This window comes from Eurypyga helias, unplaced genomic scaffold (genome assembly GCF_000690775.1).
Source record: "Eurypyga helias isolate BGI_N326 unplaced genomic scaffold, ASM69077v1 scaffold18739, whole genome shotgun sequence".
NCBI classification, from domain to species: domain Eukaryota; kingdom Metazoa; phylum Chordata; class Aves; order Eurypygiformes; family Eurypygidae; genus Eurypyga; species Eurypyga helias.
In genome coordinates this window covers 124,989-147,996 of record NW_010271614.1, presented here as the reverse complement: position 1 = coordinate 147,996, position 23,008 = coordinate 124,989, and the positions used below count along the sequence as shown (strand labels likewise).

General features: G+C 42.0%; 1 protein-coding gene across 1 annotated transcript in view; it reads right to left on the bottom strand.

Annotated features, from left to right (window-relative positions):
• Positions 1-23,008, bottom strand: part of LOC104515047 (ankyrin-3-like) — a gene marked incomplete at both ends in the record, with an annotated part of 70,083 nt that overhangs the window by 10,777 nt on the left and 36,298 nt on the right. The window contains 9 exons of the mRNA XM_010158881.1: positions 6,237-6,335; positions 8,720-8,917; positions 12,584-12,682; positions 13,426-13,524; positions 14,039-14,236; positions 16,359-16,457; positions 17,715-17,813; positions 20,511-20,609; positions 22,664-22,861. Coding sequence (XP_010157183.1) covers positions 6,237-6,335; positions 8,720-8,917; positions 12,584-12,682; positions 13,426-13,524; positions 14,039-14,236; positions 16,359-16,457; positions 17,715-17,813; positions 20,511-20,609; positions 22,664-22,861 — 1,188 coding nt within the window. The remainder of the gene's footprint in view (positions 1-6,236; positions 6,336-8,719; positions 8,918-12,583; positions 12,683-13,425; positions 13,525-14,038; positions 14,237-16,358; positions 16,458-17,714; positions 17,814-20,510; positions 20,610-22,663; positions 22,862-23,008) is intronic.

The following is a 23,008-nucleotide window of genomic DNA, read 5'->3' as shown; positions in this document are numbered from 1 at the left end:
CCCAGCCCCTCAATTATGCACATTTGTGCACAGCAGTTTAGGTTCAGAATTCTATTTCCTGGTATAAGCACTAAGGGACTTAGTAGACATCCTCATATTAAAAAAGTTACTTTCAAGAAAATCGGGCCTTTTGTTTAACAAAGCCGTGACGTGCGTCACCTTCTGGCAGTCCGTTGCCATGCTGCTTCTAGCTCTTTTAAAGAATGAGCAGCAATATGGGAATTAGCAGCTGGGAAGGGCTAATCAAAAGCCACAGGAATGAGTGCCAAAAAAAAAAATCAAATCAGAAATATTGAAATTTTCAGTTCTAATGAAACACACAAACACAAAGCATTCCTTATTCTCTTGTTCTTCAGTATTTTGAGGGAAATAATCCCAAGTCTTGTATATCATGTCAGTGAATTACTTTAATATCCTCCACTTGCAATAACCATAAATCTTAACAGCATGAATTACTGCATCTTTCTAGTCATGCTGACTCTCAAGCTGTTCTGTTTTTGCTGTGGGGTTTGGGTTCTTTTTTTCTGCTGTAAGTGTCAGACAATGGAGCCACAGCATTACTGTTGATAAGGCTAGAAAATGCTCTAGCTCCAAAGATCACAAAGGCATCCAGCCTCGATCAAATGGAACAGGCAAACCTATGCGTACATGGCGCACTTCACTGCTTTGCTGAATCAGGGCCTACCATGTTGCAGTACCTTGCAAAGGTTCGTTATTGCATATTATTAAGTTGGAAATTTCCCCTGAAATGTCTTGATAAGAACTGAGCACGTACCAAGAGCCAAGGAGAGAGAGATAACGTACCATGAAGATACACTGAAGATACCTGGTTTTGAGAGTTCGTTCTGTATGAAAGCAATTCTTCTGATAGCATTTCCTACCCTCCCTGCCTCCTCTCTATTTCTTTCTGCTTTTGAAAATGAGGTATTCCAAAGGAAGAACTGGATTGCTGTTATGAACCACTGCAGTGCTCAGGCTGGTACGGGGCTCCTGTCAGAACAAGGCAAGCAGACCTGAATAAATCTCCCTGAATAAATCTGAAATAAAAGGCCCAGCTCAACCTGCAAAAGAATGCCATGACCTCTCAAATCACCATTATTTCCTACCAATACTACAGTTTTAGGAACAAAAGACAGTTTAATACTGTCTTTGTTATCCAGAGAGTTGTCAGCCAGGGACAGTGAGACCATCAATTCCCCTGTCAGAGGCCCAAAGCCAAGTGCGGTGTAGCAAGTGTTTGACTAAAATGACCTGCACTGAGATGAAAGTTCCAATATCCTGCTCTTCATCCTTGGCTGAACCAGCAGTTCAGTCTCTCTTGCCAGTCTTCCTTTGCCAGTCCACCACGGTAATGCTTTTTCCTGCAATAACACTATCCACTGGGATAAACAGTTGAAAAAATGACATGTGGAGACCTGCTGAGCCATGAAACAATATTTACTCGTGCCAACTCCCAGCACAAAAGCTGTGCAACAAAAGCAACATCACATGTACCACTGTAGCTTTTCCACACTCATCATTCCTTCTCAACCAGAGGAGGACTATCTGCTTGCAGCCACGGCTTCAGGTTGATTTTTAACTCCCAATATTACATGTAAGATGAGCATTCCTTGCATTAAGCATGACACTGCATAAGAGTTTCAGCATCAAAAGCTCTTGAACATACCTAAATTCAGACACACAGATGTGATGGTGGAAGGGACAGAAACAGCTGCCTCTGCAGCAGGGCACTGACGTGCCTTTTGTGAACACTAAACTCGGTTATTAAAGCTTTCTAAATGTGAAGCACTTGGAAGCAGCTCTGAAGCTTCACCACCTGAAGTGTGTTTTAGGGTTGCTGCTTTTCCACCAGTCTATTATTTGCTTCTTGCATATTAAGATCATGTGTTCCCTGTGGCTTATCCATTGGAGCTCAACCTAACGTGGCTAGGCTTAAAACCACGTAACAAAATCCCATCTTCAAGTAGCAGGAGCAGCCTTGTGGCCTCTCGAGCACTCGTTCTGGCAGCAGTGTTGTTTACTCTTCAGCACTGACTGCGACAGGCTCCTGCAGCCCTGGGATTAGAGGCTATTTAGTTAATTGATGCAGCAGAACCAGAGGGATCCCATAACACCATCAATAAATGGACTTCAAACCCAGCAGCTATTCTTCCTTTCATGCCTTTTTCTACAGCAAAGTTCAGGACAAAAGTTTCTTGGGAGGGAAACCACCCCAAGAGAGAACAACAGTTGCAATGGTTCAGATCTGAGAGAAACTCTGAAAATGCTCCTAAGTCTTAGAGCCAGAAGAGAACTTCTTCACACAGACCAATCTCCCACATAAGAGATTTTCTGTAGTATTACATTTTTTTTCTTCCCTGTTATAGCTTCAAGATACAAAATATGTTTCTGCCCAATCTTCTTCTCTAATCACCTGAAAAAAACCAATCGTGTGTGTGGCCCTTGGAACCTGAACAGCAATAAGAACTCCTGTTTGTCAGAACTGCAAACTAGATGTTTTCACAGGGAGTGTAAGTTATATATAAATGGTGATTAAAGAACATGTGCCAGAGGTGGAAGATGATAGCTCATTGGTCCCTACCCAAGAAGTTGAATGACCTGCTAGGATATTAAGTGTTCTCCCTCTATTGTGAGATGTGTGCTGGAGCGACATAACGGGTGCTTACTGAACCTGGGAAAATGAGAAATAACGGGAGAATCTAAACAAAATAAAAAACCAAGAGAAAAAGACTATTGCGTAGGCATCTAGACTACAATAACTGTGGTAACAGAAGCTTATGGATGTGAAATGGAGGGAAGAAAACAGAAGGTTCATGGTGACGCTGCTGGTAGCAGAACTCCCCGATATAATGTCACTCAAAGCAGTGTGGCTTCACTGACTTTTAAGGCATGGATGCCCACATCTCTGCCACCGCACATCTGAAGTAGTGACTCTGAACTGGACATGCTGGATGGTATCGTGCAAACACGGAAGCATAGCAGCAGTGCTTCTGAAGCCAACCCAGCTGTTGCTGGATCTTGCTTCCCAGTGCTTCTAGTTTTAGAGGCAGCATGCACAGACCTTTTATTCCCACGGAGCAGTGAATCTGTCTAAAGAGCAGAGCTTCTAACTACAGGTGGGCTATTTTACAAGCCAATCATGTAAACTTCACCTGCATAGAACGAGGTCAAGGTATGATAGCTCTTACAGCATAACACTTGTCTTTCACTGTAGAAGTTCAGACCCTGTCAGCTCTTTCCTTCGGAAGCCAAGATGATCATCAGTTTATCTAGAAACTATTCCATGCTAAAATACATGGCACTGCATTGGCATTTCTCGTATGTCACAGGCAACAGCGAGTGGATATCTGGCAGGCGACGTCCACGTGGCTGGCTGTGTGGAGCCTGGAGCACTCGCTGCTGCACAAACCCAGCAGATGGGACTCTGCGGAAGCCAGTGAATAAGCATCAACCTCACTCCGCTCTAACGCAATCCTGCAAGGCACGTGGGCACTCTCTCCCTAAGGAGCAGACAGTCCCCTACAGCAGAGAGGGCAAATTAGCATGGTGGCCAGGAGGACAAGCCATTCTTCACCAGAGGCCTACAGAATTAATAATGCACATTTGCCCAGACGGGTGATTTGTTGCACCACAAAGTCATTCTGCTTAAATACACCCTGACTTTGCCTGACCTATGAGCTCCTGCCCCACTTTCTGACAACTACGGGGCAGCCCCATGGAAGCAAATGTATACTGGGAAACTATTCTTTGCTTGCAGTAGTTACATATATAACCAAGGAATGAGTGTGAACAACAAGGGACTTAATGTTGGCTTCTTTAAACTCTATGACTGCTACTGGTGGCAGGATGTATGCTGCAGGCAGTCAAATATGACTGCATTTTTTCCCCGTGTATGGTTTTACCTACTGATTTGTTCAGTTTTCAGAGATGCAGTTAAGAAGTTCAGCTCCACCCAGAGAGATCTCTGAATGGTGAACTGAAGCCCCTTTTCTGTGTGTGTGTAGAGTCACGTGCTCACTCCACCACACCGCCAGGCTTGAAGTTCAGTAGAGAGCTTGTGCAACTGCGCCAGGCTGGCCCCGAGACCCAACGAAATGCCCTGCCTCCCAGCTGTGACACTATCTCAGGCATTTCCACCATGCCAAGGGAACTAAAAGGCCAGTAGTCCAGAACTGGATCCTATTTGGACACTGGAGAGCAGGCAAAGGGGACACATGACTGCCTGCACCTGTCAATGTCAATGTCTCCTTAGAGTACGTGCTATTTGTGGGACAGGAAGAGTGGAAGAAAGGCAAGCACTCACAGACAAGTTGTACAGGCTAGGAGGCGATTCAGCTCTGACCAAGTTAAAAGAGCAGGTTCTGCAGCGTCTTGCTACGGAGGCCAAAACCAGGTAGGAATTAACTCCAGAAAGGCAACGGCATTGATCTGAGGAAATCATGCAAAGAATGAACTGGGGAAGATCTCATCTGCTGCTGGATGATTTAGCAGATGATAAGAACCCAGGCTGATTCATCTGTAAGATACAGGCTGAGGACAGAAAGCTGGAGAAGCTCCTGCGATTTTCAGCAGAACTACTTCAGTTTCTTGTCAGAATAATGTCACTGATTTCAGTAGCTGGTACACTTGGCATTACACAGTCGACAAATCACAAAACAAGGACTTTTCCCTCTGCCACGGATTATAATGAGCTGAGCTGCAGCCAGAGATGATGGATTCAGCCCTTTCTGAGATGTTAGTGTGATGACAGAATGATAATATTGCTGGACAGTCTGACATACCTGGACATTTCTGGGATGCAAACACAGCTCCTAACTTGTGGCACACACCTAGCAGAGAGTTGTGAAAGCTGCTACTCTGCACAAAGGGTGCAGGTTAGACTGTGAGATGATTAATTTAGCTGATTTGATCAGCTATGGTCCACGTATTTGATTGCAACTGGTTTCTTATCCAGCTAAAGGAATGACCCTGAGATCTAAACAATGCATGAAGAATGGAAACGTAATCAACTCCGAGATCATCATCGTTAAATTCTGAACACCATACACACCATTAGTGAGCGTAAAACCATTTGTACACAGGCTCCTGGAATCTACTCGCTACATCACCCTTAAAACCAACACCATGAAGTGGGAGGCATCATTGCCTGGGGTCTCAAAAAGCCACCCCCAAGCACCTTGGAAAGTCAGGTCTCTTATTTAGGAGTCAAAATATTTACTTTAGGCAAAACTGTTTTTAGGCAAGTAAATCTGAAATAGAGCACCACTGCAAATACGTATTTTCTATTAGATAGCGCTAACAAAGAATTTCAAACTTGTCCTCAAGAGTTAAATGTTTCGTCTCTAAAATACTATTTTTGAATGTAGAGTAGAAGAATATTTACTGACAACTTGTCAATGTTTACCATCAGGAGAACAATGGTCTAGTCTGAACTTGGGACTGCAGAAAGAGTCAGTTCCCTAGCACATACCCGTATGATGAAACAGCTCACCTCACTATGCTTTGCGAAACAAAGGGGCTTGGAAATTCAGAGGCATCTAGTCATGAAGGCTGAGTCAGGCTGTAGGAGTAGGGGGTAATCTCTACAACTGAAAAATGGGTTTACTTGTAGAATCATGTTTATGGGTGGCTATTTAGTATCAACTCAGGGAAGGGAGACTATTTCGTTTCATAAAGTCTCTTAAGTCATGGGGAAAAGTATTAACTGCTGAATAGACAGGAATGACCACCTGCATACACAATGTTTCCCTTGCTGTAAATACAGATGTTTTAAGTAACAGTTCTCCTGCATTTTGTTTCTACTGTCAGCTGAATGGAAAGCACGTGCGACGTGTAAAAAATACCAAAAGCAGATGAGAGTACGCCTATGGCAGAAGATTATATGACTCGCTGTAGAGAGAGCTCTAGCTTTTCTGAAAGTTTCCTTACGTAGAAACCAGATCAGTCCCACTCACCTTCGGTGGCACTCAATAGTAGGATACGATCCAAATCTATATTGCTCTAAATATTTGGCAAGAAATAAGCTTATTGCTCAAAAGCTGAGCATAACACTCAACATTCAAGTTTACATACAAGTTTACAGATTCAAGTTTTCAGAATATATGCTATAATCATTTGTGACAAGGAATGTTACTCTGCTGTTGTTTCAGTGTCACCCTGAAATCGATGACTAGTGCAGTCTGTAGGCTCATGCCCCCCTGCAGGGAAACAATACATGCTGACAGTGGGGTTCGTACCTTGGTCTGTGCATCAACAGCAGCTCCTTGGTTGACAAGAACCTCTGCTACGTTGACGCGATCCTCTTGAGCGGCCAGGTGGAGTGGGGTCAGTCCACTCTAAACGAGAAGCAACAAGTGACAAGCTTCAGAGGAGGCAGACAAATACCAAAATGCAAATTCAGGTTCTCGTAAGACTCAAAACAACCTACTGGATTTAAAGAAAAGGTAAATTCCACTGTCGCTGTGTAACGTGATTCCTAATCACATGTGTTGATTTGCAAGAGAGCACAGTTTGAAAGCTGGGGAGATAACGCATGGAATTCACGCGTGGAACATTTCTGCATGCAGCGTTCAATAGCAAATTACAGCACTTGAAGAAAAAGTCACACGGTATTTTTTAACTCTGACTAACTGACTGCCTTAGAACGAGTAAGACCTTAAATATTGAATTATTATTTACACTTCTGTAAGTTTTCCAGCAGTAACATTTACCTGGATTTAGCCTTACCTTTTACTCCTCTACTTAATAATTTTCAGACACAAACAGAAAAGATAAAACTACATTTCTCTGAAATGGGGGTCCATTTCTCTCCTCCCAGGGAGTATACAGACTTGCTAGATGACATGTACTGACACCCTAACTTTTTGGATAGCTCATTATTTTTCTCATCTGAAACTTGAGATCTAAGATCCTTACAACCTCAGAAAGCTACGCAACTTTCTGTCACATAAAAGATCTCAGGTAAAGGGGTAGAAGAGAGAATCTGCTGAGGGGATGTCAGGAATAGGAAAGAATATCCTTTACTTGCAAAATACAGTTCTTTTTCTCTCCCTCTGTTCTAGTGCCTTTAGCAGCGGTGACAAGAGTGGGTGGCAGCAGTTGGCACATCAGACAGAAACACTTGCCAAGTTTCCTACCCTTGAACCGAAATTTATATCCACAGCGGACTCACTACCGAAGGCAGTAACTGCTGAGAGTATCCTCCTGTACTGCACTCGACCATGCAGTCCTGGTGACAGTGCAGCTTAGCTGGGTCACATTACACAAATATATGAGTAACCAACCGTAAATTACCTAATGGAGCCTGGATATCATGGGCCAAACCTTCTAAAAAGATTTAATAAGTGCTCAGTGCCCACACTGGGGGTCTGAGTATCCAGCTCCCAACCATTCCGCGTATCCTGAAGAAAACAAATAAACAAAGGCACTTCCCCCCCCCGCCCCTGCAAAACTCAAAAGTTAGTGTGCTTTAAATATCTGGCTTCAAATATAGGTGCTGAGCTCAGAGGAAACGTGCATCCCTAAGGGAGCACAGGGGAACTATTTTCAAAAGGTGGTGCTATCAGTATAATGAGAAACTAGAGATTACAACTGAACAGTAACAGATCGAAGGATGTTGCAGGTAATTAACCTCTGATGGGACTGAATCAAAATGCCAAGCAGCTGCAATCCTGCTCTCTGTATCAGCCTTAGCAGCAAAACCGTGATAGCCAATGTGATGCAGAATGTGTACATGGCAAATTGCCCTGTGGGGATATACAAAGTACATTCTGCACTGCATAAGCCCACACACTTGATTGAGACTGAGCAGGGGAAAAAAAAAAAAAAATCAACATCTGCAGGAGAATCTTCCTGAAGGAGGGCCCAAAAATAACCAGACTGTAGAGTCAGAAACAGGATAACACAGCAGCCCTGTACAGGATCACCCTCAGCCTCAGAGGACACCGAGTCTTTCTACCTGCTGAGAATAAGAAATACTTTCAATGAAAACTCTGCCTCTTGCCTTCCTACTTTAGCCACATAAATCTATACTAAAACTGCACTTTACAACATTTCTGATGTCTAGCGGGGCATTTAAAGAATTAAGCCTCCACATTTGCTAGAAATATTACTATAGAGAGACTTAATAGCCTATAAATTCATACATATAGAAACTAAAATCCACCAACTTCCCTTTCCTGCTCCCAGGAGAAATTACACCGCAAGTCACTGTGCCCTGAGGAACACCCCCTGGGAGGAAGAATCACTTATATTAATGAAGAAAATCTCAGACAACCTTGCTGGTGTTACCCCATTAAAAAAAAATCACCTTCCCTTAACAAGTTAGTTGTTACCTTTGCTTACTGGGCAGGCATGTATCTAGAGGCTCATAAAGGACACGCGCCAGCCCCACTAAGCGCTGAAAGGAGACACACATGTTCTCTCTGGGCGTGTTTTGTCAGACTAGCATTACATGGGAGAAAGGGAGATGGATTGATATGTTCCTCTGCAGCGTGTGCTGTCATCAAAACTCGGGCACTACAAACTGCAGTTCATTCAATGTGACCTGACGTGCTGCAAGCTGCTCTCTTTGCTGGAAGAAATGAAGATGTGTATTCAAATACCCACAGCGGTTTTCAAACCCTGCAAGTCACAGCGGACAAAATCTACTTTCAGGCCCCTGTCCTTCTCACCACCATGTTTGTTTATTGCCTCAGGACCAAGCAGGGGGAATGCTCACCTTGTTGCTGAGATTCACATTGGCGTTTCTAGTAAGAAGCAACGACACCATGTCCACGTGGCCGTCCTGAGAGGCAAGATGTACAGGGGTGATACCCTGTCTGGTCACAGCATTGGCATCAGCACCGTATTCCAGCAGCGTAGTTGCTATGTCCATCTGATTTTTCTTGGCAGCTATGTGCAGTGGCGTATAGCCGTTCTGTCAACAGAAAGCACTTCATTGCACCCTACTCGTTAAACAATGTGATAAATCACTTTCCCATACCTAATCAGTTCTATGAAAGTAAGTCATTAGTTGTAAAAGTTCTGTCAAACTCAGTCAAGTACAATATCAACTAGTTGTACAAATGAATGTATCAGACCTTTAAGCAATCTGGTTTTGAAAGTACTGCTACAGATAGGAGGATTCTGAAAGAAACTTCAAAATTTAGGAAAAAAATAGCTGATCAGAAAAGCACAACCTATAGCTGTAGGAATTTGAGTTTCATTTCACAGACATCTACTACTTCTCCTTAAATGTGCATAAAATCTTTAACAAACAGAAGAGCAGGATGTGTGTTCATAACTCACAACAGCTGTTTTGGGGTTTTTTTTCCCCATTTCCCAGTGTGAATGAAAGCATTACGTACATGAAATATGGCCTTTCTTGCAGCATTTACCCTAACCTTACTTGCAGACTCTTTTTGTTCAGATCAAGGGAAAATTAAAGCATATAACTTCAGAATCTTGCATTCTTCATTTTTTGTTCCTTCCAATACATATACCCAACAAGCTCAGTACTAAAAATAAAAATGCAGTTATCTATTGCATGGTAAAACTTTATGATTCTAAAAAAGAATAGATTTGGCAGAAAATAGATAGAAATAATTGCTGATGAGCATGCAAATACCAAAACACTAAGGTATGACCAACTTTTGGTACAGATGGTGATGTCTGTTTAATCAAGAACTTTGTCTTTCCGAGACGTATGAGCCCTCACTTTAAAGCAAATGGAAAATGTAGGCATGTGACCGAGGAATAATGTCAAGTCAGGGGGAGACCCTAGCTGCATAAACCTTTCGTATGCTATCACAAGTACCACGTACATCTCAGATTACACAGCCCAATAAAATCTAAGGGCATAAAGCGTTCACCTGGCTCAGCTCCTCCCTGCACCCCACCGGGCAGCAGAGCTGGACTGTAAGGGGAGGCAGGTCACAACAGAGAGATGCAGGGTGATGCAGGCAGGAGCAAAGAATACATCCACAGGGGCACAGAAATGATTACAAGAGAGCTTTAATAGTAATCTGGAAGCGAGAGAGATGGACCGCACTAAATCCATGTGGAAAAGGTTCTGTAACCTTCAAAATGCAATTCAGATTCAGTTCAGGCCTTATATACTAAGATAGTTCAAAATGACACCCAGGAAACACAGTGCCACAACTAATAAGGGACATATAAGGCCACTGAATTCTCACTTTGAAGATCAAAAACTTCAGGAAATACAAACACAATCCTCTCCCTGAGACTTCTTGCATGAGCCTGGTGTGTAAAACAATCATCACCACATGAGTACCTATGAAATCCTAAATACTATGTGCTAAATCCTGCATATGTGCTAAACTGTGTATTTCACATGGAGCTCACGTATATTTTGTAAAATAACAAATGCAGTTTTCAAGGGTTTTCCTCAGAACTGGGTATACATTGCTTTCAGTGGAAAGGAAAGCAGCAGGTGGCCAAGAGAAGGCAAACAGAGCTGAAAAATAAAAGCTGAAAATCAGCTCAGTCTCAGTCTGCATCTCCTCATAAGGGCTGTGCTGTGTCACTACGCAGAGATGTGGAAGGGAATGGAGAAGTTTGGAAGGAAGTGTACTGAGTTATTCAGGCTGCTAGGGAAAAGAGGTAAAAGGGAAAAACGCTTAAAAATGAAGGGACAAGGGAAAACTGAAGCTTTGGGAGTGGGGTGAGAGGAAGAGAAGCATTATGAAGTGGATGCCAAATTAAAACTAGGCAAAAGCCTTATTTTCGCCTATAAAAAAAAGAAGAATGGTTCATCAGAATAACTGTATGGCAATGCTGTACTCTGACATGGCCAGTTCCTACACCCTTTCATCAATCACTCTGCAAAGCAAACGCTGCCGGGCCAGGCTAATGAGCCACTCTCAAGATCAGTGTTGAAGAAAGGAGTGTCACCAAAGAAACAACTGCTGCTGAAACTAACCGTGGAGTCAGTGATGAGATATGACATAACACGTTCATTTATTAGACCACATTTACAGAAGAAATGGGAAATCATCTGCTGTTACCAACATCACCTTTCAGATGACTGCACAGCGGGTGCCTAAAGCAACAAACATGCTACCATTAATTTTATGTAGTGCTGACGCTCTACTGAGTGTTGCTGTGGCTCACTTGCTGCAGAATACTAACAAATGCTTTCTTTCAGGAAGACTTACAGCCGGCACTTGAAGGCCTGAAGTGGCAGCTGCAAAACTGTGCTGCTACAGATGGGGAGGCTAAGGTGACCTGGCAGAGGAGTTTGTGTAATATTATACCATAGTCTGTAGTGCTTCCACCTTGGTTTGGGCTTCCCAAGCCCTTGGCAGTGGCTGCTGCAATCCCTGTCCCTACAGGATGCACAGCTTCCACTGGCAGTTTCTTTCCATGAAAACTGGGTCAGTGTCTTCTCATCGCCTTCAGGAGGCCCCTTCTTCCTCGCAGTGGCATTTAAGAGTGCTGTGTTGCAGTAGTAAAGGATCAGAGATCACTCCAGTTCACCTCCCAGGGCACTGCTCTGGCAGATTGCCACTATCGACATTATTGATTTTAGACTGTGCCGTTGCTCCTGGCCATCCGTGTTTATTTAACTTTCCTCTCTTTTGCACTATCAGCTCCGGGACCTACCATGTATGACGGATTCCATCCTCTTCTTTAGCCGTGCAGAAGGCCCCTAGTGTTATGGCTGTATTCAGTCATGTGAGAGGAAGGCAGTCACGGAGAGATGTCTGTCTATCTACGACACTGCCTTTTCCACTAGCTATCCCTTTTCCAGTGTTTTGCTGGGAGTTTTTTACAGTGATTTTAGGAATGTATCTGCATTGTTTCAGATGAGGTATTTACACTGCACTTACCCAACTTGACCCTACCTATGATTCCACCCTGTTTTCCTTACTGTAGCTGTCCAACCACTGATTATAGATCCACAGTTAAAACTGGGATCCACAAAAGGTATAGACACTTTAAGCTTCTCTAAATTCTTTATTCTACTCAGAACTAGAATACATTTAAATGTTCATTCTTTCACATCCCCTGAAATCTTACACTATGTGTTGTCTTGCCTACAGTAAACTGCAACCAAAGCAGGGCTGTGACTACTTTTATTTTCTCGCCAGTCCATTTACGCTGCAGTAGGAGGATTGTGAAGCACATTAAGTAGTTATGTACATTGTACCGAGAAACATATCACACCTCGGAAGTCATCCTGTGGCACAATACAGAAGAACTAGCTGTGTGTAGCAAGGCGTTAGCTCCACGCGTGCCCTGCACAGATGTTAAGATGCAATGATATCAAGTTGGCTGGCTTGGAGAAGGTACTAAGGAGGCCAGACAAATGAAAGCATTGCTGAGGATTTTCCAGGACAGAACTTTATTTAAACTAGAGATTTTAAATGTTTCTACAGCTATATTTGCTTTTTACTGCTATTTTATTCACCTGCAGAGTTATTCTAACAGCTTTATGTGGTTGTAAGACATTAATAAACAAGGTCACTGGTCCCCCCTGTAATTGCAGACATATACAGCCTAGAAAGAACAGAGAGAAGCAGGAAATAAAGTGACAGAAAAAGCCTGGGTATTATTCCCCCAGAGTGATCGGTACTTGTACCTTGGCAGAGGCGTGAGGTGAAGCTCCCTGGTCCAACAGTAGGAGTGCCACTTTTTGATTATCGTAGTGTGCAGCTACATGCAGTGGTGTTAAACCGCTCTAAAAACACATGCAGAACAAACAAGTGCTGTTACAGACCCTCTCCAGGGAAAACTTAAGAGTTTGGAAAATGGGAGTAGATAAGGTGAAAAAACACATTTGTTATTCATTCGTGTATCTAGAGTCTCTGATAACTACAGAAAACAAAACCAAAACAGATACTTGAAAATCCTTACTGAGCTGTGAAAGCCCTTTTCACTTTTCCCAGGAAAGACTAACAGAGAAGCACATATCTGTGCTGCCCCCAGGATGGAGCAGGTAAGGAATTTTGACCCTGAGGTCAAACCCTTGGCAATGTTTTTCTTTTACTGCAGTGGATAAGTAAACTGTCCCTTGGATCTGTAAAAATCCAAGATGGGCTGGTTTAAAAAGCTTTGAGGTCCTACTGGGCTTTGGCCCCTGTCATGAGACCTGGGGGAGCAGAGGCAGCCGCCTGAATTCTCTGATAAGGACTGTAAACAGTCTGGGCAGGAAGGTGGGGGAATTGTTTGTCTCCATTCCCCTGGCTGAGTACAGAGAGGACAGAATTTTGTTTCAATTAATGACAATAAAAGTCACTTTTGTCGAGAGTTTGCTGGCTCTTGGCAGCCCCTAGAGGGACTGGAATATTACATAATACCCATCCCAGTCACTCCCAGGCTGTGGATACTAGTGTGATGGTAAGTAGGTAGAAGGATATTATTAGAATATAATGTGCATTTAGATATTTGCTGTGAAAGTGGCAGTGGCTTCTTCTGTCCTACCTTTCCGGAAGCATCAGGAGATGCACTCTTCTGAAGCAGGAGGTTGGCTACCTCAATCTTCCCGTATTTTGCAGCCACATGTAGGGGCGTAAATCCTTTCTGTAAGAGAAAGCAGTTATATAGCAGCCTTGTGCACTTCTTTCCAGGGTTTGTCTCTGATCTACAAGGATACTGCTGTTTCCCTCCATCCCCTCACACAGTCCTGAGTACAGGCAGCAGGTCTGCAGATTCCCAACCACCGCAGGTCTGGAGGCCCTCCCTTGCAGGGCAAAGCCCTATCTACTTAAAACAGCTCTAAAAAGGAAAGAGTCAGTTCCTTTCTTCACACCACCAAAGCCCCGGGGACAAGGCTGGGTAACAGCTTATCAACTCTCAGTCAGGAATTTCTGCCCTGCATTCCTTTCATTCCGAGAAAATGCATGTCTGATCACTGGGACATGTTATACATCAGGCTCTGTGGTAAAACTGTGATGCTTTGTACCCTTTCAACAACACGTAGCTCATTCTTACATTATTTGTGTGTGTATATGACTCTTGCAGTGTTTAATTCACAAGTAGCACTTGCTACAGGTATGTTTTACTATTGAAACTATCACTTCTGCAAGTCCCTTACCTTGGTAATGATAGATAAAGATGCACCGTGATCCAAAAGAACAGAAGCTACGTCTTCGTGTCCTTCTCGAGCAGAAAGGTGCAGGGGCGTATAGCCAGACGTCGTAGCTGCGTTTGGAGATGCTCCTTGCTGCAGCAGCTGCTGTACTATATCTGCTTTTCCCAGTCGAGCAGAAATGTGCAGCGGCGTTTGGTCATCCTAAACACAAAGGAAACAACACAGTCCTACGTAAGAAAACTAAGGCTCATATTTCAACAGAAAATCTTTGCTCAGATTCTATTGCTTTTCAAAACTGCAGACAAGCATTAATTCTACTGAGGTCTTAAGCTAGAGAATATTGCATGCTGGCTTTCTCTTTGTCATACAATAAAGATATCTTGTGCTTTTTCAATGCATCACAAAATATCCCATACAGGAACATAATCCATAACAGTAAATAAACAGATCCGTTTCTTCATCTGGGTTCACCTCACTTTGCTTTGCCACTAAGACCCTTTGAGTTTCCCGCTGAATTTGAGATCTTTCTTAAAATGCAGCAAAGGCATAGCTCTGTTCATCACATCTCGATCTCTTCTATGATTCCCAACAACATTTAATTCAGTTGTTTGGGATGACCTGAGGTGCTTAGCATATTATTGCCCAGTAACATGTATTAAGTATCATATTTTGTGCTTTTTTACTGGTGACCGACCTGTTTGGTATTTTGCAAATAACTGTACAGGGGATGTAACTGAAGATAAAGCACGGTGCTGAAATTCACTGTTGTTTTGTCACTGCTCATTTGCAACACACTAATCCTAATAGTTTTAGGTAGTCTTAAATCCCAATAGTTTTGTCATGAGTCTCGTTGTTAATTTTCCTTCCGTGAAAATATTGTGGGTATTTGTGACTTTGTTCTGAGTGTCTAATAGATAATTTCCTCCTTATTCATTACTTCGGTTTGTATTTTTGTCCTCCCCATTCTCAGCTGTGCAATCTTTGCATTAAGCACACTATTGCAACAGTATGGCCAAAAAAGCCTGTGACTTTATTTTTTCCTGTTTCTCATAAATCTATTCATACATCTTCCTCTCCCCATTTTTACCTGCTGAATCTCCTACCTTTTGAGCACTGCTACGCCATGTCCTGCAGCAGAATTGTTCTGGGGGTGTTCCCTGCTAGGGACACTTCTGCCCATGCCCATCCTACAACAGCGATTTTACACCCTTGGGATTTAGGATGTGAGTGCCTTTATGGTTCTTACATACTTCCAGGTTATGCCTGTTTCCCACAAATTTCTCACAGTTGGTATTAGCACAGGTGCCTAATCTATTACTTGTATTTAGTTGTTATTTATGATACCAAATATTTATGATATAGGCAACATCAGTTTGCACAAATTAATTACTTAGAAAAAATTTGCATGACACTGCTGCTGAGGATGAGCTGTTCTCGTTCAAGGCTGTCTTTGCAGATTTACAGACCACATGATTCACTTCCATTGTCAGACTGCTTACAGATACAAAGTGTGTCTGCTACAAATATTTAGTCAGAGTTTTTATAGATAGATATTCTTACTAGTAACTTTATTTGTGAGCCAATTCACAGATGATGATTTCACAGTGAAAATTTGATTTCTTTGAAAATATATTCATCTAATCACTATTGGGGGGGGAAAAAAAAAGAGTTTTCCTGGTTTTACTTATTAAGACTGCTATTTATTGCACACATTTATATCCTTCCCCTGTCTGTTTCCTGGAAGTCTTTCATTTCCATGATTTTGTGTGTTTCTTCAGTGGCTATTCACCATCTCTTTTTCCTTCCCCCTTATTCTCCTCAATTGCAATTGTCTCTACAGGGTCTGTTCCTTCTTTTCCAGCCATAATGGTACATCCTCTTACTGTGTCTCCATACTTTAGGAGGTGTTCTTTAGCAGTATAACCATTTCTGAATGCACACAGGCTGATGCTTTAGGGACGTGACAGGAGACACCAACAGCCTAGGGCTTACAGTTTTGCAGAAATAAAAGCAGATTTGAGGCATTCCTCACCCCTCATTGCTTCCCACCCCAAAACAGAACTCTTCAAACACATAATGGTTTATTTTAAAAGCTGACAAAAAACCAGACATGGTATCAACTTGACCTCTCCTGCTTTCTCTCTCATACAGATCACTCATGACTAGTAAGAGAGTACGTAACAAAGCATCAGTTGTCATTATGCCAAGGCCCTTGGCTTCATCTCCCTTTCTCTTCCTGAAAGACACATTCAAGATGAATGTGATTCCTTTCTTTGTTAAATATAACTAATCCAGGGTTATTATACCTGGACCGTCACCTTACCTTGGCTTTAGCCTCCACCTGGGCTCCGTTTTGTACCAGGTATCGAACCACTTCTGTCTGGCCAGCTCTGGCAGCCATGTGCAGTGCTGTTTCTCCTCTCTAGCAGGCAGCAGCAAAATAAAACATCATTAAAACACACTGTAGGAAAAACAAACCCCAACATGTTTCATAATCACAAAAATAGTGGTGACCCAGTTCAGAATGATCTCCAGTAGAGTATTTTGTAGCAGTTGCCTGTGAGCAAGACAGGAGATTAAGGCAGTATAGGACCTCTTAGCTCTACATTACAGAGCAGTTTCTTTCAAGGTCAGTTTCCCAACATAATAGTGCCTTTTGCTGAAAAGAGACAGTGCAACTTTCGTATTTACTAGCATTTTACTAACAGCGTTTAAAATTACATCCACTTAAATAGAACCTAATTGGTCAAACAAAAAAAAAGTATTTCAAATTCTGTGTATTCAGATACACACATATTTGGCTCTCCTCCTGCTATGCCCTGTGCCCCTACGATCGTTTATTATCTGACAAGCACTGTGATGAGTGAACAAGAGGGAAAAAAAATCGGTACTGAGTACATTAATCCAAGGCTTCATGGACTTAATGACAGACAAATCCAAGGAAACTAGAATAAAATCAGGAGAGAAACTGCTTTCTACATTTTTGGACATCAGTATGTCTTCAGCTACAAACACCTGCTAATTTATAAATGGTGTTGTATTTTTATATAATCTAATAGAATTAACAGTAAAAGACTGTCTTCTAACTGCACCTGTGTATGGAAGGCGAAAGGGAGATTTTGAAGTCAAATTGCTAAAAAGAATCAACAAGTCTCTCTCTTCCTCTCATTGCCCGACTTTCGAACATCCATCTAACAACGACTGCAGTTTTTACACATGCGCTGGGAGCCCTGGGGCACACAGGGCACAGCCAGCAGAAAAGCGCACTCGTACGGCTGTACGGACACAGGCAATATGTCCCGACAATCTGCTCCAATCTGTTGGTAACAGCAGAACTTTCCTTAAATGGTAGGGCCCCCGGGGTCCTGGGAAAACAATGCTTAACAGTCCAAGTGCACATCTCAAAAATTACATATGAGAAGCTGCAGCATGTTCTCATTCTTTATTTCAGAAAATAAAGAGAACAGAGTCTGCTTCGGGTCAGCCTTTTCTGAGGTTTCCTCAACCTGTCAAGGATCTCCCAAGTAGGAGTCAGCGGGCTGCCCTTCTCCCTGACTCCAGCAGGAGCCACGACTGCCATGGAGGTGAGTGGCGAACACCAGACTCCGGCACTTCCCGGCTCCCAGGTATTATCAGGCACTCACGGTTCCGCCATGCTGAAAGGAAACCTGTTACTCACCACATTGGTAGTGTTGGGCGATGCTCCGTGATGCATTAGCTGCGATACAATATTTACATGTCCCATGAAGGCAGCAACATGGATTGGAGTTAGGCCCGACTGAAAACCAAACCAAAATCAAACTTAAATACCTGCTTCCACACTCCTCTACAAGAACGCCATGGGGAAAAAAATGTTATTCTAAAGTAAGTAAACCCAAGTGCTTGCTCTTCTGAGGGGATCTGATCTTCTTAAAAACATATACATGTGCTTAAACCAAAAGGCACATAGAATTGGAAACACCTATGAGCACGATTCATCAGCAAGCATAAAAACATTCTAGGAATTCAATAATTCTTCATCAACTAGAATCAGCAATAGCTAAGCAAGATTCTTCCTTAAGTTTTTGCTAAATATCATTTTGGACCAGAAAAAAAAAAAAGGTGGAAGCATTCCCAGTACAAAGATAACATTTTCTGGAACATTCAGCTAATGCAAAAAAGATGGAGTGTCCATGGTTGCTTTAAGATGAACAAAAAGGTCTATTGAACTTAGTGGTGAGCTCCATCCTCACTGTTTCTCCAGGAGAAAGGGAATTCAAAACAGTGGCATCCAGCCCGAGAGGCACAGGCACAAATGACACGGGCTAAAGAGAATTCCCCCTTCCCTCAGGACCTTATGGCACCATCACCATCAGAAATCTGCACCACTGCTCTTACACAAGATATAAAAGACCAGCTGGAGAGAGAGAGAGGGAAGCGAAAAAAGGGAGCAGTCATTTAGCAGGGCATGACCTCAAGGATTTGGCTTTAGAAATCCAATCAATAGTTAATATTTCTCCAAGTAGAATTACCCTAAAGCCTCTTCACAGCTGCTTCTGCACAGCTGTAGCAACAGTCAGCCAGAGGCTGCAGAAGGGAGTTTTGCTACTAGGAGGAGAAAGCTCAGTGGATCTCTGGAAATCCCCTGATTTAGGCAGCTTCCCCATAGATGTAACTCAAGTCCCAGGAGGGTAGAGGCGAGGAAAACATACTTTTGTTCCTTTCTCATGCAGAACAGCAAACATGAGCAGGAAGGCAGAAGAACCGGTTGAGTATGTTATTTCTTTTCCCTGTTCCACAAAATTTAGAAAATGTTTTTAAAATAATATAAAATAATAGACTGCAGGAAATACAATGCTTGTGTGTCGTATTTGACCATAAACACTAACTCATACTGCAGAGATTCAAGCCTGCAGCTGAAAAAAACAAAAGGTCCAGTAACTACAAATGGAAGTATGGCATCTACCTGGAGGGAAGATTCTTCTGTAGAAAAGGTAATAAGGATTACCTTTAATAAACAGTTTATATGCAACGATGATTATTTGTGACATTTGCTACTGCTTCCTCATGTTCTATTTGCATTGTTTATCCACATCTCACAACCAACACGCTTGCTCTCAGATTTCTTTGGGGAGATTTATGGATGCTTTTTTTTGGCCAGATACAGTATTTCTTTCTGACTATGGGGTGGTTTATGTATGGGGTGATGTGTGCCGACTCCTAATTCTGCCTTGAAAGGTTGTTACCATACAGAGAGCCAGTGAAAGAGGCAGTCAGGAAGGTAGAAACCTGCAGCAAAGTACCAGGATGAAATCTCAACAAATGCAGTTAAACGTGGTTTGAGATCATGGTGAGGCAGCAACAGGAAATAAAGGAAGAGCTCTCGCTATTGGAAAGATTTTGCTTGAAAAAGTAATTCAAAAAGTACAGATTAGACTGTTAACCTGGTTCACTCACTTGAGAAAGTATAGTTAAGTGTTGCTGTTGCTTCCATTCTCTTAATTCTTTGTATGTAAAAGGGATGAAATTGAATAGATAGCTTTACTACTCCCGCATTCACTGATTAATAGAGAGGACAAGCATTGCATCTCTTCTGTTAAGGTTCTCTTTGTGCCTCTCACTCATTTGCTAACATGTCTTCAAATTAGACTCTGAAAGCTGCATCTACAAGCCCTACAGTTTCTAAAAACTAATCTGGAGATATGTGAACTGCAGCAAGGGCAGGGTCCGTCCTCTCTCAAGAAAGCCAGGAAGGGAGTTGTATAGCTATCTACTGATTTAAGAGAACAAAAACCCATGCAACAAATGAAACTCCATTTTGAGGAGGTGAACTGCTCCCAGCTTTACCTTGTTTAATCAATGGAACTGTTTATTGTTCTCTAACTTGACCACAGTGATCACACATTCATACATGTGACCTTTCCTCATAACTTAGTAGAATATGCATATGCACAGACAAACCACATTTTCCATAGGTACTTAATTAATCTCTAAATTGTGCCAATAACTGGGTGTAGACTATCTCACGCTGATTGAAGTAATAGCATATTGATTTCTGTCTAGCTGATTTGTGATGACCTGTGATGGTGGGTGAATAAAACTTCTGTGTGGAAAGCTAAAACAAGGCCTGTGAATTAAACCACCCTTCAAAAACAGAACTTGCGGGAAGCACAGTCTTCACCATGATCAGACGAAGGTGAATTTGTTCTTCATTAAATTACAGGCAAAAACTAGCAGAAATGATAGATTTCTTTTCCCCAAATTTTAACCTGTTATGTCTCACATGTTCTCCCCACTGCATTCCCAAGGTATAGCAATTTGTTGGGCATTGCAATCCATTAGGGCAGCTAACTTTATTATTTGGTAATATCTAGTTGAAAATAGTTGTTGAGTTGATTGGTACATGTGCTTTCAGAAATATTCAAATATTAATCAATATAATTACAATTAACTTTGTAGGAAAGACAAAGATAAAATGTGAAAAGACCACTTCTACCTCAGTCACAGCTTGAATTGATGCACCATGCTTCAGAAGGAGTTCCATTACTTTTATTCTGTTCTTCTTGCAGGCAATGTGTAGGGGTGTAAAACCGTTCTGTAAATGAGAAAGAACATACATTTAATGACAATGCATATGTCATTAAAAAGTAGAATTTCGTATGGAATTCGCATAAAACATTCCTCTGTCTTAACAAAACCCCTCCCAGATTTGTTTTGCCCTCCCTAAATCATTCATATAAAAGAAAGAAGAAACTTCTAAAGAGAAAAAGACATATTTCATAAAGTCACTTTTAATTATAATATTAACTCTGACAAGTAATTTATTTTAAAAACGTTCTTACTTCACCCTAAAACTATCAGAAACTTAATTTTTGCTTCAGCATATTCATTGTTAACTGGATGAGGATTTTGGTTGGAATTTTGGGGTGGGGTTTTTTTTTTTTTTTTCCCGTTTGGTTTTCTTTTGAATTTTCAGAACTGCTGTTAAAAGAAAAACCACACTTTACCTTCACAAGCTCTGGAATTTGGATCTTCTTCTAAAGTAATCTTACTACTTTTTTTTTTTTTTTTTATTCACTACCTGCCAGTTTACTGTAATTGCAATTATTTTGCCCCCTCCTTTAAAAAAAATCGTGTGTGCAGCAGAGTGAACATTTAAAACTTCCATCTTATTTGGCGTGAGATGATACAACAGAAAACAAGTAAAACAGGAAAATAAGCTGCCCAGAGCATCCACGACTGGTACAATAGTGGACTGAATGCTGCTGACGCTCTGCATATTCATCAAAAAAGCCTTTGCAGGGCAGTTCTGAAAACAGCTGACAGAACTGGTCCCTCAGATCTGATCCAAATTAGCTTTTTTACCTGCCATATAGTAAAGAATATCATATGCTTTTGTAACGCTAGGTCAGTGCAATTGTCTGTTCCAGTTAAGTGTGAGCAGCTCTCGGCTCTCTCCGCAGTGGACAACATCCAGGGTAAGCTCAGATGTGTTTGAGGGAAGAGTGAACTCGAGCTGCAGATATTGCACTGAGGCTCCTTCTGCTTAATCATGCTGAGTGGGGTTCAGGGCCTGAGTGGGGTTCTGGACAGAATAAAAGGAAACTCTAAAAGATTTAGGGGAAAAGGAAATTTGTGGCTAGGTTACCAGATCAATGAGAGGCCACTGCCAACAACTCTGACAAGCTAAACCAGACGATGATTTGATTATTTCAGAAGGCAAAACCAAATATTAGAGGCCTACAAGCCTCCTCACTTGCTGGTTGTAGTGAGCAAAACCCATATATCATAATACCTTGACCAAAGACACCTGAAGACAGGTTGATCTGACACAAAAACCAGTGGGGCTGAGAGAAGGGACTCTATGGAGCTTGTGCTGTTCTCAGGAAAGTCAATCCCTCCTGGCTTGTGAGGGTTTCAGGAGCTCACTAGCGTTTCAGGAACTGAATGACTTTCACAGCATCAGGCTGTAAAACCAACAGTCAACCCAATTAATGTCATAATGTAAATTTGTTTGGAATAGTTCTTGAAGAACAAATCCAAAAGACATTTTAAAAATAACAGATTGCATGTATAATTTTGAACAAAATACATTAATGTACTCAGTTTGTATGCAGTTTAATTACACTAACAGATTTTGTTGCTGTGGTTGTTTTTAAAGTAGAAAGGCATATGACTCCATTGAAATAATTATAAAATACCACAAATAGTCATTATGTAACTCATTCCTACTTTTTACTGTTTCACAACTTTGAGAGCTGATAAGAAATCTCTCAGTTTTAAGTGTTGCTGATTATTTTCTCTTTACAAACATTTTGAAAATGAGAATTCTCTCTATACCAAAAACTACAGCAGTTACGTCTGCAGCTGCTTCATCTATTCAGAAACATAAGAAGCTAGCAGGAGGCAAAAGTGCTCTAGTTACACGAGAAATTTGTAAGTAACTGTTGACCATCCTTAAGCAAAGGTCTGCTGTGATTGCATGCTACGTTATTAACACGCTGAACCTTGAGCATCCTCTCTTGGGCTGCAGCAATACGACACATCCTCACTGTCAGTCAGCAGCAGGCAGAAAATAACTCTGAAACAAGTCTCACTGCAGCTTTGAAGGAACGTTTAGCCGTGAATAGTAACCCGCTGTGTACTCACCAGTGCTTTGGCATTAGGATTAGCTTTCTTGTCCAAGAGAACCTTGGCGACTTTGTAGTGGCCACAGTGGGCGGCAACATGCAGCGCAGTCAGATAGTCATTGGTGACGTCATCTACAGGCACGTTGTGCTGAATCAGAAGCTGAACACAGTTGAGATGATCCCCTTGTGTCGCCATGTGCAATGGAGACAAACCATTCTGTGAACGAAAAGACCCAACACTGCTGGGTTATAAGATGCTCAGAGAAATGAAACTCCTCTGCCAAATGCTTCTTAGAGCATTTGTTGTATGAAGAATTTTACAAGCCCAGAGAGCACCCAAAGTACACATAACATGTTCAGTAAC